Below are 14353 nucleotides of genomic sequence, written 5' to 3'. Positions count from 1 at the left end.
TCTCAAGTTCTTCATAATGATAAGCAGATATATATCCCAAGTGACTCAAAGAATAGAGCTATGCTCCCCGGCAACGGCGCCAGAAAATGGTTTTGATAACCCACAAGTATAGGGGATCGCAACAGTTTTCGAGGGTAGAGTATTCAACCCAAATTTATTGATTCGGCACAAGGGGAGCCAAAGAATATTCTCAAGTATTAGCAGCTGAGTTGTCAATTCAACACACCTGGAAACTTAATATCTGCAGCAAAGTATTTAGTAGCAAAGTAATATGATAGTAGTGGTAACGGTAACAAAAGGTAACAGTAGTGAAAGTAATGTTTTTGGTATTTTGTAGTGATGATAGCAATAGCAACGGAGAAGTAAATAAACGGAGAACAATATATGGAAAGCTCGTCAATGGATCGGTGATGGAGAATTATGCCGGATGCGGTTCATCATGTAACAGTCATAACCTAGGGTGACACAGAACTAGCTCTAGTTCATTGATATAATGTAGGCATGTATTCCGAATATAGTCATACGTGCTTATGGAAAAGAACTTGCATGGCATCTTTTGTCCTACCCTCCCGTGGCAGCGGGGTCCTTACGGAAACTAAGGGATATTAAGGTCTCGTTTTAATAGAGAACTGGAACAAAGCATTAACACATAGTGAATACATGAACTCCTCAAACTACGGTCATCACCGGTAAGTATCCCGATTATTGTCACTTCGGGGTTAACGGATCATAACACATAATAGGTGACTATAGACTTGCAAGATAGGATCAAGAACACTCATATATTGATGAAAACATAATAGGTTCAGATCTGAAATCATGGCACTCGGGCCCTAGTGACAAGCATTAAGCATAGCAAAGTCATAGCAACATCAATCTCATAACATAGTGGACACCAGGGATCAAACCCTAACAAAACTAATTCGATTACATGATAGATCCCATCCAACCCATCACCGTCCAGCAAGCCTATGATAGAATTACTCACGCACGACGGTGAGCACCATGAAATTGGTGATGGAGGATGGTTGATGATGACGATGTCGATAGATTCCCCTCTCCGGAGCCCCGAACGGACTCCAGATCAGCCCTCCCGAGAGGTTTTAGGGCTTGGCGGCGGCTCCGTATCGTAAAACGTGATGATTTCTTCTCCCTGATTTTTTTCTCATCGAAACTCAATATATGGAGGTGGAGTTGGAGTCGGAGAGGCAACATGGGGCCCACGAGGTAGGGGGCGCGCCCTAGGGGCAGGCGCGCCCCCACCCTCATGGCAAGACGGTGGGCCCCCTGGCCTTCATATTTGGCAGGTATTTTTCTTATTTTCTGAAAAGTGTCTCCGTGAAGTTTCAGGTCATTCCGAGAACGTTTGCTCCTGCACGTAAATAACACCATGGTAGTTCTGCTGAAAACAGCGTCAGTCTAGGTTAGTTCCATTCAAATCATGCAAGTTAGAGTCCAAAACAAGGGCAAAAGTATTTGGAAAAGTAGATACGTTGGAGACGTATCAGCATGATGCACAACCAAGTATGATGCATGTCCGGTTTAATGAGGCATGTCATTGCAAAGTGCAACAAGCAATACTACAAATTAAGTGGAGCTCAATATGCAACGAGTTGCATATTGACAAAACACCACCTTCATTAATTTAGTTCTCTCCTGTTTATGTACACATCAATATTAAATGTTATTAAACATGACAAGGGGTGAAGCATAATAAACTACCTATCTAGGAAAGTTTAAATGAGGCCGGAACAACAAGCAACAATTCCGGAAATCCCCATATGTCATTTAGCAATTTTTAAAGCAAACAACAATTTTTAAACATTTAAATGTTATTATCATGATGCGGATGACATGTGCAAGTTTTATGCAATTTTTGTTAAAAGTTGACATGAACATTATGAAGCAGTTGCCACCGTGGTGGAAAGAAAGGGTGCCACGGCGACGATAACGAAAACGGTACCACGACAACGTTCCGGTTCCAGTAACTCGATTGAGATGCCGATGCAAAAGAGAAGTGTGCGGATGCGTGCAAAAGAAGGTGGGGTGATCCCGGTTACCGGGTTCCCATGGGTGGACGACAAGGCAACGAGGAGGAACATGGAAGCGACATTTTTTGACACGGTGCAAACACGAGCATCTCATGCATCGCAAACATTCGTTCTCGGAAGGTCATCTCGGCAGTTATACCTCTGAAGCGTGCATTCGGGGTGGTTTGGGTCAAGCGGTGTAGTCGTTCACGGTCGTCATGGGAAGTAGTGGTACTCGGCGATGGTAGTGGGAGTAGTTGTTCACGACGACAACAGTTGTACATGGCAATCGTGGACGAACTTGGAGGGTCATCGGTAGTCGTTCACGGGTCTTCAGCGATGGTTGTGGTACATGTTCTGTAGATGTTCGGGCGGCGGTAGTGGTACACGTTTCGAAGGTGAACTTAACGAATTCGAATCCCTTCGGGGTTGTCGTGGTACTTGGGGTCTTCGGACCCGCCGGTCTCGTTCTTGCGACGTTAGTTGAACTTGACATATCCGAGGGCTCCGGATGTCGTGGTACTTGACGAATCCGCGTAGTCGTACACGTTCAAGAAGAAACTCATGCTACGTCATGGAACTTGGCGCATCCAAAGGGTACTTGACGATCAACGGACGTCGTGGTACTGGTCGGTCCAGGTCTTGGCGTATCCGTGCGTAGAGCTACTTGGAGGATCCGTGGTGCTTGCGGTCTTGGTCACACTTAAAGAGGCACTTGGTGACTCCGTTCGGGAAGGAAGCAATGGATTGATGCTAGCAACTGGTGGAACTCCACGTACAGACTAGGAGCCGTGGAGGAGCTGTTCAAGGTAGCGGCCTGGGTGGTGATTGACGAGGCCACCGATGGTCACTTGGTCGTGCAACACGGGCTCGGGAGGTGCACAGTGAAGCCGGAGCAGGCAATAAAGGATGTCGTGGGCCCTCGAGCGGAGGCGGGGCTTCTCCTGCTGGTTTCTGGCGACGAGCGGCGCGGGAACGAGGACGAGGCAGGAGGAGGCGCGAGCGGGAGGAAGCGCTGATGCGGACCGGCCGACGGAGGCAAACTTGGCGCGTGCTCCGGCGAGGGCGGCGCTGCTCTGGGCATGGATGGATGGGTGGATCAATGGAGGCCTGAGGCATCGACGCGGGCAGAGCTCGGAGAGGCCACGACGAGGTGGCTGTAGATGTCGAAGCAGGGGAGGTAGGCCGGCAGGCTGCGGTGCACGGTGGCCTCTGGTGGGCTGAGGGGAGCAGGGCGGCCTGGCTGGCCAGCCCAGTGGAGAGGGAGGCTGCTGGGCTCTCCACTCCCTCTCTCGTCTCTTCTTTAATTCCAAAACAAAGAAATAGGAAGAAAGAAAAGAGAAAAGAAAATGGTAGAGAAGGAACTTGGGCACTGGGATTATTTTTTGAAGTGTCCAAAAGTGTTTGGATTTTTGGAGGAACCTCGGTAAATGGGAAGAGAATTTTTGGCAAGGTTTTGAAGTCAAGCTTGAACTAGAAATGACATGGGGAATATGCAAGTGTGTTTATGGGTGATTCCGAAAAATGAAATATTTTATAATAGCTCCCTAAATACCGGGAGGGTATGTTTTAAAGAGAAACCACCATGTGAGTTCCCTCAATTTAAATGGATTAGAAATCCATGCACTTTATTTAAGTGAGTTTTAGTTAGCTATGAGAAAATGATGGCATGATGACATGGCGCAATGCAAAATATGCAAAGAGGAATGCAACAAGCAAAACAAATCACATAACGAATCTCGGAAACCATGGAAGGCATCTGAAGCTCCGGTCTTGGGGCGTTACAGATAATATATGCACACAACTTACAAATGTGATCAATAACACAAATATATTCATGAAAACATAGAGGGTTCAGATCTGCAATCACAACACTCGGGCCCTAGTGACAAACATTAAACATAGCAAAACCATAACAACATCAATCTACCCCCTTCATTTCTAAATATAAGACTTTTTAGAGATTTCAATGCGGATATAAACATGTTTTTGAGGCTATATTCACTCATTTCGTTTCATATGTAGTCCATATTGGAATCTCTAAAAAAGATTGTATTTAGGAACGGAGGCAGTAGAACATAGTGGATACTAGGGATCAAACCCTAACAAATTTGACAACGATTTTATGAAAAATCTCATCCAGTCCCATCTACCTCCATATGCCTACAGAAGATTACTCACATATGCATGTGAGCATCATGAAATGGTTGACCGATAGGGGTTGGTGATGGCGACGACGACAAATCTCTCTCCTCGGAGCTAGAAACATACTCCAAACCAGTGCTCCAGACGAAGAACAGGAGGTGACGACGACTTCGTATCCTAAAATGTGATGGTAATTTTCATTAATTTTTCTAGGATATACGGGAATTTATAGCGCAATCAAGTCAAGGTGGTGGCCAAGGACCCCACACAGCCACGTGGTGTGGTCTAGGGGTGGTCGCGCCACCAGCTTGTGCGGCGCCCTAATGGCCCCCTCTTCTACTTCTGCGCTCCATAATTCATTATTCATTAAAAAATAATTCTTCAAAACTCCTCGTCCAATTCCCATCAATTTTATTTCGGCACAAAAACAACACCATTATAGTCCTGTTGTGAACATTGTCAGTCCGGATTAGTTCCATTCATATCATGCAAATTAAAGGCCAAAATAAGAGTAAAAATGTTTGGAAAAATAGATACATTAAAGACGCATTAGTCAGTCGCCACCGAGCAAAAGAAGCCGATGGCCGAGCACCACGATAAGCTTATCATGTCATCATTGAATAATCTTTCTAGCGATTCATGACCCCACAACATCAGTCCATCATCGATCGGTTAATTTGGGTTAGGTCTTCTATTGGTTAATTACATCAATGTGTATACATTTTCTATTTTGATAAACATTGTATTAAATAATCACATTTTCTAATATATTAGTATTGGAAAAGACTATGTATGATATTTTTATTAATGTTGTTATTTTTTTGTGTACATATGAAGCAGTTTTAGTATACATTTACTCTTTTAGCAACGATATTTTATATATTTTCAAAATGTTGTGGGAAATAACTCATATTCAAAGTTATACGCTTAAGTGAGCACATGCTTTGACCATATTAGTTCTTTAGCTATAAATTGTTTGTAAATTAGGGCCCCATTTTGTATATCGCACCAGGGCCCAAATTTAGGAAGATGATCCTAGTGCTCTTATTGCAAGTTTACCATCTCCAAGCTTCCTATTAGAAAAGAAGAATTGGGGGATTTTCAATCATTTGATTTTTCTAAATACAGAGTTTTTTAAACTAGCACTATTATTATGATTTCAATACATTTTCTACAAATTAGTACATTTTTACTAGGAAACAACTCTATAAATTTTAACGCAACTAAAACAATGCATGTGCGTTGCAACGTGATATAAATATTCTAGTACATTAGCTTATGATTTACCTATCAATAATAATGCGATTGTGTAAATAAATGTTCATCAAATTCTTCCCGTGAATTACCTTATATTTTAATTAATAGTTTGATAAGTAAATTAAAGTGAAATTGATTCAGAAGGTAAGTAAATTAAGATGATTGATTATCATATACATGAAAGGTTGGACGAAAGAGTGGTGGGAAGAAATGTGAAATGGAACCTTATGTTCTTTTTAAGAAGACTAGAACAATGCCCGTGCGTTGCAACGGAATTTAAATATTCTACTACGTTAGCTTGTGATTTACCTGTCCATAATAATGCGATTGTGTAAATAAATGTTCATCAAATTTTGACCTAATTATCTTATATTTTGATTAGAAGTTTGATAAGTAAATTAAAATGAAATTGGTTTAGAAGGTAAGTAAATTAAGGTGATTGATTATCATATACATAAAAAAGGTTGAACAAAGGGGTGGTGAAAAGAATGGTGAAATGGAAACTTTAGGTTCTTTTTAAGTACAAGAAAGTAGAGATAAGAAGATAAGACAAGGAATGCAAAGAAACAATGAATTAGCTTTAATCAATGCTTTCAGTTCGCCATCCAGTCGAACCAAGCGCGACCCATCCGGCCTGGCCTGCCTTATCAGGCTTGTCCATCCCAAAAACCAACGGCCAAGATTCCTCGCAGCCCTCCGCCCTCCCCACCCCCAAGCCTCTCTACCGCGCCGCATCGGCGACTCAATCCAACGCCACCACCTTGCGCCTTGCCTTGCCGCAAAACCCCAGTCTATATATACGCCATTCCACCGGCTTCGCCCCCAAGCCGAAGGTAACCTCACAAGCGACACGCCGTCCTCGAGGCCGCGGGCGCCGCGCGAACCCTAGCCGCCACTCTGATCGCCCGCACCGGTAAGGTCCCCCCACCGCCGACTCGGATCGGCTCCGATGCTTCGATCCGTGTTCCCCGATCGCCATTTCTGGGGTTTTAGGGTGCGGGTTTTGGCGTCTGATTTGGTTATATGTCGCGCGATGCAGGGGGCTGCGCTATATGCTTCCGACGAAGAGAGCGGACGGCGCTGAGGACAGCGGCGACGCGGCGGCGAAGAAGGCACGGGTAGGGGAATCGGCGGCGGAGGCGGGGTCGGAGGCCATGGTTGCCGGGGAGCCGGTCGGCGGGGGCAGTAACGGGAACGGGGTGGCGGAGATCGATGAGGACCTTCACAGCAGGCAGCTCGCCGTGTACGGGAGGGAGACGATGCGGCTGCTCTTTGCGTCCAACGTGCTCGTCTCCGGCTTGAACGGGCTTGGGGCTGAGACCGGTGCGTGCCTCCTTCAATATGTGATTCAGTGCTTTATTTAGGAGTACATTGATATCTAATGTTGGCGCTGGCGGCGTTACTGTCGCGTTCTGTTTTGCTGCTCTTAAGTATTTGTTGAATCTGTGATTACTTGCTTAGTTGCTGGATTGAGAAACATGGATCTGCGATTACTTCAATTTATCCCGTATATGTGCAGACAGGGCTGAGTTGCTGGATAGAGAAATACATTTTGTATAGTTATCTGATTATCTGATGTCTTATATTTGTTCAAACAGAGTGAACCCTTAAATTACTGACATATACTGCTATGATCATCAGATTGTTTGCTGCATCCTCAGTTTGTTGTGTTACATAGAGAAATGCAAATCAAATGTGTCCCTTTTCTGCTTGTTATGCAGATTGAATTATACTTTTCTGTCTAGAATTCCCAAGGCATGTCTTTATTGTAATACAAAAAGGCTGATTACTTCTATTCACTATGAATTGTTGATTGTTTTGTGATCCTACTTCATGTTTACATTGGTAGCTTTTGTAATTGCCACTAGAAATAGGCGAGAAAATGGTACAGACAGTTGATAGAATTACTGGTTTTGCAAACTGTGATAAGCGCTGAACTGCTTGTTGCCTTAGTGAAACTGTTTAATGTAATAGTCTATGGAGCTGCAGTTACTAGTTCTGACTTATTGACGGACTGACATTATGGAAATCAGATTTGGGTGTTAGAATGATCTAGCCCGACATGTATTTTTGTGGCACTTTAGGCATGGATCTCTTGCAAGTCCTTTTTAGAGGGGAGTGAGCACCCAGTGATTCTGAGGAATCAAACCTGAGTTGTCCGAGGGGCACACGCTGCATGTAGCAACCAATCTGAGTACCCTGGTTTGATAGGCGGTAGTTGCACAAGCAGATGAGCCTCCTGGAAAAGGGAACACACAATCTGATGAGCCTCCTGGAAAAGGAAAATCTAGTTATTATATTGAGTTGGTAAAATTAGTGGATTGTTATTCTGTTCTTTTACTCCTGTTCAGCCCAGGAACACGAGCTATGTAGCTAGCATTTTCATGTCTTATTGGGCAAGTAATATGGTTATAAATGAGCAATTATTTTCCTTACTTCTCCTGCTCAGCCCAGGAACCTGAGTTATTTAGCATTTTCATGTCTCATTGGGCAAAGTAATATGGTCATTCCTGAGCAATTATCTTCCCTTTTCCCGTTTGCCAGTGCACACATCCTAATGCATGGTTTGCTTATTGTTATTTGTATGGTATTATCATACTCCTATGCGTGTGGATTACATGATTTTTATAACTAATATATTTCTTCTATACAGCAAAGAATCTTGCTCTGGCGGGTGTTAAATCTGTCACCCTACATGATGTAGAAAATGTGGATATGTGGGACCTATCTGGCAATTTCTTTCTATCTGAGGATGATATTGGGAAGAACAGGGCTGCTGCTTGTGTTGAAAAGCTGCAAGAACTTAACAATGCTGTTCTTGTATCTGCTGTAACGGAAGAACTGACTACTGAACACCTTTCTAAGTTCCAGGTCTGTTAACTGTATTCTGTGTTAAATTTTGTTAGTACCATTCTTGTTCAATAGTAGTGACCATCGAGGTTAATAAAATAACTTTACTTATTTGAACTGTGCCTGAAATCAAGTGGATGGTATTATGTGTTTAAGCTAATTTCTGTTTTGGATGGTAATAAGTAAATCCGTGCGGACCTTATCCTGCATTTGATGTCAATATACTGATGAGTTCCTCCTAATAGTGCCAAACTATTTTTCTTTCATAATACCCAGTAGAACTCCCTTTTTTTAGCTGAGAACTCATTTGTTTCACTGCATGTGTCATAGCTGATATATGGATGATCTATATATGCAGTGTACTTACTTGATCTCGTCAAGTGACCTGCATGTCAGCTGTCCAGTTAGTAAGCTTGTGTGACTAAAGCTAATGTGAATAAGTAAAGCTACATAGTTGGTCATCATCATGCACTAATTAGTTGATAACATTTGCTGATTTTTTTGTTGCGGCGTGTTTGTGTTTTATTATGAAACATGTATTCCTTCCTGCGTATATGCTGATCGTACCTCTTATTTGCAGGCTGTTGTTTTCACCAACTTAAGTCTAGACAAGGCAGTTGAATTTAATGATTACTGTCGTAGCCACCAGCCTCCAATTCCATTCATCAAAACAGAAGTCTGTGGTCTTTTTGGTAGCGTGTTTTGTGACTTTGGGCCTGAGTTTACTGTTCTTGATGTTGATGGTGAAGATCCCCACACTGGTATAATTGCATCCATCAGCAATGACAATCCTGCAATGGTTTCCTGTGTTGATGATGAGCGCCTTGAATTCCAAGATGGTGATCTTGTTGTTTTCACGGAGGTCAGTGGGATGACAGAACTGAATGATGGCAAGCCCAGGAAGATAGTAGATGCAAGGCCATTTTCATTTTGCATTGAGGAGGATACACGTAACTTTGGCATTTATGCAAAAGGTGGGATTGTTACACAGGTGAAAGAACCAATGATCTTAGAGTTCAAGAGTCTGAGAGAATGTATAAAAGAACCTGGGAATTTCCTTTTGAGTGATTTCTCAAAATACCAGCGTCCTCCGCTGCTTCACTTCGCATTTCTAGCCTTGGATAATTTCAGAAAAAAGTTTGGGCGCTTCCCTGTTGCTGGTTGTGACCAGGATGCTCGAAAATTTGTGGAGTTTACTGCTTCTATTAATGAGGCTGCAATTGATTACAAGATGGATGAACTTGATGAGAAGCTGCTGCAACATTTTGCAAGTGGTTCTAGAGCTGTTCTGAACCCAATGGCTGCAATGTTTGGTGGTATTGTTGGTCAAGAAGTTGTGAAGGCTTGTTCTGGGAAATTTCATCCGCAGTACCAGGTCTGTGTCATGAACTGTAAAATATTCACGTTTATGACGTTCTGTTGGTTTTTGTCTGATTTTTCTTTTCTTTTTTGCCAGTTCTTCTATTTTGACTCGTTAGAATCTCTGCCAACCTATGCATTGGACCCTAAAGACTTGAAGCCATTGAATAGCCGCTACGATGCTCAGATTTCTGTTTTTGGTTCTAAGCTTCAGAAGAAGATGCGGGACTCTAATATTTTTGTTGTGGGATCTGGTGCTCTTGGATGTGAATTCTTGAAGAACTTTGCTTTAATGGGGGTTTCTTGTGGCCGTAAAGGGAAGCTAACTATAACAGATGATGATGTCATTGAGAAAAGCAACTTGAGCCGGCAATTCCTGTTTCGTGATTGGAACATTGGACAGGCAAAATCTACAGTAGCCGCTACAGCTGCTAGTGCTATCAACTCCAGCCTCCATATTGATGCTCTTCAGAATCGTGCCTGTCCAGAGACTGAACATGTTTTCAATGATGCATTCTGGGAGGGCCTTGATGCTGTCATCAATGCACTTGATAATGTCAATGCTAGGATGTACATGGACATGCGATGCCTGTACTTCCAGAAACCACTCTTGGAATCTGGAACGCTGGGTCCGAAATGTAATACACAGATGGTGATTCCTCACCTTACTGAAAACTATGGAGCTTCACGTGATCCTCCTGAGAAACAGGCACCAATGTGCACAGTTCATTCCTTTCCACACAATATTGACCATTGTCTAACATGGGCTCGCTCAGAGTTTGAGGGTCTGCTAGAAAAAACTCCAAATGAAGTGAACTCATTTATGTCTAATCCTGCTGAATATGCTGCTGCTATGAGAAAGGCAGGTGATGCTCAAGCCAGGGAATTGTTGGAGCGTGTACGTGAATGCCTTGACAAGGAGCGATGTTATAAATTTGAAGACTGCATAGCCTGGGCAAGACTGAAGTATGATATATGTCTTCTACATGCCCCCCTTTTTTTAATACAACAATTTGTTATTGGCTTTCTTCCACTTTCTTTTCGTCTTCTGCTATTTGAAGTTAAAACTGTTTCATTTTGATTATATTGCCATCAAATAGGACAGTATTTTTTGTGCTCCAGATGCCATGTCATAACATCTGGTTTCTTTTGCCAGGTTTGAAGATTACTTCTCTAATCGTGTGAAGCAGCTAACATTCACATTTCCTGAAGATGCTGCCACTAGCACTGGTGCTCCTTTCTGGTCTGCCCCTAAGCGTTTCCCTCACCCGGTGCAATTCTCAGCTGTTGATTCATCTCACATTCAATTTATACTGGCTGCTTCCATATTGAGAGCCGTGTCTTTCGGGATCCCCATACCGGACTGGGCAAAGAACATGGGTAATCTGGCTGATATAGTAAGTAAGGTTGCAGTGCCTGAATTTGAGCCAAAGAGTGGGGTTAAGATTGAAACAGATGAGAAGGCCACTAACCTCTCCAGTGCCTCAGTTGACGACGCTGCTGTTATCGAAGACCTTTTAACCAAGCTGGAAGCATGTGCCAAGAAACTACCTTCAGGATTCCAAATGAAGCCTATTCAGTTTGAGAAGGTTAGCCTCTTTTTAACTACTTCTGATTCTGATATGTTAGAATAAGACTGTTTTTTCCCTTGCCCTGGTTGTTTAAGAACATCCTTACTCGTTTCACACTAGAAAGCAAACACACATCACTAATGCACATAGGTGCATATTTGGTAAGCAGAAACATCAACAGGGATTATGTAATTCAGTCACATTTCTTTCTGTTATGCATTGAGTTACAGAACTTAGTTGCTAGTATCTGTCTTCTCCCTTGTTGCTAGTAGCAATATATTCTCCACTTCTGCCCAGATACATTGAGGATAAGTAACTTCACAGTTCGTGTTTTCTGTATGCACCTCTCCACTTATCCTTCCATGTTGGTCTATATTCTATTTGTGTGCGCTTCTGTTTTATGTGCTGGTACCGTAAAGATGTTTTCAATACTATGATTGCCTGTGTCAAATAGCTGTAGTTGACTATATTCTTAATAACTTACTTCCTTATTTCTGGCATGAGGCATGAGGCATGAGGCATGAGGCATGCAATTATAACTTATGGGCATTTGTTTAATTTCAGTTCTCAAAATATCTTCTGACGTACCACTGTAAAAGGACAGAAATAATCAAATATTTAAGGCTATGCCCTTTCTTCACTAGTTCTGGTTACACACCACATGTTTCTTTTGCAGGATGATGATACAAATTTCCACATGGACTTGATTGCTGGTCTTGCTAATATGCGTGCGAGAAACTATGGTATTCAAGAGGTTGACAAGCTGAAGGCGAAGTTCATTGCAGGAAGAATCATTCCAGCTATTGCAACTACGACAGCCATGGCCACAGGCCTTGTGTGCCTTGAGCTGTACAAGGTTCTGGCAGGTGACCACCCAGTTGAAGACTACCGCAATACGTTTGCCAACCTGGCACTACCAATGTTCTCCATGGCTGAACCTGTACCGCCCAAGGAGATGAAGCATCAAGACCTGAGATGGACAGTGTGGGACCGATGGTCTATCAAGGGCAACATTACTGTCGCAGAACTCCTGAAGTGGTTAAGCGACAAGGGCCTGACTGCTTACAGCGTCTCCTGTGGCACATCCTTGCTGTACAACACCATGTTCCCGAGGCACAGGGATCGACTGAAGAGGAAGATGGTGGATGTCGCCCAGGAGGTGGCTAAGGTAGATGTTCCAGCATACAGGAAGCATTTTGATGTTGTTGTGGCTTGCGAGGATGACGACGGGAACGACATTGATATTCCTCTTATCTCCATTTACTTCCGATAGGCAGGCGCTGTCACTCTATTGTGAGGATAGATGACGAGTGTGCAAAGAATTCCCGTGGAGAGATGTTTGAAACATTCCTAAACTCTTCTTAGTCGGCTTGGTTTTTTTATGCATTGGTAGCCTAGTGATCGCTGATGGTGTTAGCGTCCATCTCCCTAGCGTTTTGTGTGGGTCGTTCCGCTATGTTTGTTGCATGCCAACTATTTGCAGGTGTGCGATGCTGTCTGATGATGTTTTAATGGATGGATCATAACCTCAGGGTAGTTCAGTTGTCCTTTACCTCATCATCAGTTTCACTTGCATAGTTTTCTAAATAAAAAGAAAGCTTGCTAGTTATCCCATTATGCATTTGTCCTCGCAACTCTTTAACCTTTAGTTGAGGTGTCATATGTCGTTGTGCATAGATAGGTTAGGGTACATTGGTCAGCTGGCAGTTCTAGTTTTGCTACAACCTTTGCGTGTTTAGAGCATCTCTAACCGAACTCCCAAACAGTTAGGATAAATTATACCCCTCGGCCTGAAAGTGAGGTCAATTCTCCTGAATATACTCCCTCCGGTCCTTTTTACTCTGCATATTAGAATTCTCCGAAGTCAAACTTCACAAAGTTTGACCGTATTTATATGAAAAAATATCAACATCTGCCATGCTAAAGTTATATAATATGAAACTTTAAGTCATAACACATATAATGGTATTGATTTTAGATTGTGAATGTTGACACTTTTTTCTACAAAGCTGGTCAAACTTTACGAGGCTTGACTTTAGTCAAATCTTATATGCGAACTAAAAAGAACCGGAGGGAGTACTTGCCTGGCGCCTCGTGAAGTAAAAGTTTTGCCCCCTATCCCTTGTTAGAGCGGCCACCATCGATGCCCCCGATTCCAGCTGTAATGGAGAGGCAAGACCCTTTCGCCACCCCGCCAACCACCGTCGCTGGCGCGACCCCATTGGAAATGACCCTTGCTCCATTGCCACCAAGGAAGAGGTTGGGCACCAGAAACCTTCTTCGGGCCATGACATAGCCAACCAGTGCCAGCAGCAAGGTCGCTCGTCTCCGGCGACGGTTGGTCACCCTCCTGTTGCTCCGGTCGCAGGCAAGCGAGCAAGGAAACCGACTGCAGTGCTCGCCGAGGAGGTGGTGAAGAAGAGGAAGAAAGAAGGCAGCTCCGGTGCCTCCTCACCTGTCGTCTCGTACCCCGTCTCCAGCCATCCCTACACCCGTTCTTCCGGCCGTGGCAGTCATCACCAAGGGATGTGGCCGCCAAGTGGTCGATGAAATGCCATCAAGGTAAATTTTTTTTTTGCACTTTCCATTTCGGCCAGTGCATTGTTTGGTGATTGCTTGCGGTCGTAGGGTGATGAGATTGTTGTTGTTGTCCTAGTGTGGAGATGAATGTTGTTGAATTCTTGTCGCCTTTAGAGGAGTAATGTATGCTTTGGCTTGAAGATCTCAATTATGACTCGGTGTTCGATTAACAACAAGAGCGCGAGGAGAATTATGAGCCGCAGTGGAGGAGGAGGCCGAAGAGGTTGATGATCCCATGGAGACACAATCATTCGTGAAAGCACCATCAAGATCAAGGGCTCACAATTATTGCCAAGATGAAGATATTGCTTTGTGTCATGCATCGGTTGGATGGATCAATTAAAGGACCGGTTTTGGGGTAGAATTGTCGAGTATTACAACAACATCGTGGAAGTAACATAAAGCCGCACCCAAGGTTCTCTTGGACACCGTTAGGGTACCATCCAAGAACAATGTGTAATAAACCAAAGAAAATTAAGGATCGAAACCAAAGGAGGGGATGAGAGATCGGAGCTTTGGTGTAGCGCCCAAGATGCGATACTATCCCAATCACGTGATGAA

At 43.5% G+C, this 14353-nt stretch overlaps 1 protein-coding gene across 1 annotated transcript; it reads left to right on the top strand.

Annotated features, from left to right (window-relative positions):
- Positions 1 to 6149: 6149 nt before the first annotated feature.
- LOC125551989 (ubiquitin-activating enzyme E1 3-like) lies at positions 6150 to 12748 on the top strand. Its single transcript, XM_048715426.1, has 7 exons — positions 6150 to 6345; positions 6472 to 6755; positions 8086 to 8303; positions 8863 to 9657; positions 9739 to 10607; positions 10798 to 11230; positions 11889 to 12748. The coding sequence occupies exons 2-7, from the start codon at positions 6485 to 6487 to the stop codon at positions 12483 to 12485; spliced, it is 3183 nt and encodes a 1060-aa protein (XP_048571383.1). The 5' UTR covers positions 6150 to 6345; positions 6472 to 6484; the 3' UTR covers positions 12486 to 12748.
- Positions 12749 to 14353: the final 1605 nt, after the last annotated feature.

The sequence above is a fragment of the Triticum urartu genome, chromosome 4 (genome assembly GCF_003073215.2).
Source record: "Triticum urartu cultivar G1812 chromosome 4, Tu2.1, whole genome shotgun sequence".
Lineage (NCBI taxonomy): Eukaryota > Viridiplantae > Streptophyta > Magnoliopsida > Poales > Poaceae > Triticum > Triticum urartu.
The sequence above is the reverse complement of the archived record's forward strand: the minus strand, read 5'-3'. Positions and strand labels throughout refer to the sequence as shown.

What these genes read in the sequence shown, in the direction of transcription:
- LOC125551989 (XM_048715426.1), top strand. Translation starts at nt 6,485, where the DNA reads ATGCTTCCGACGAAGAGAGCGGACGGCGCTGAGGACAGCGGCGACGCG. An exon ending in AACACCTTTCTAAGTTCCAG is followed by an intron (nt 8,304 to 8,862) that starts GTCTGTTAACTG and finishes TCTTATTTGCAG; the next exon opens with GCTGTTGTTTTCACCAACTT. An exon ending in AGCCTATTCAGTTTGAGAAG is followed by an intron (nt 11,231 to 11,888) that starts GTTAGCCTCTTT and finishes TTTCTTTTGCAG; the next exon opens with GATGATGATACAAATTTCCA.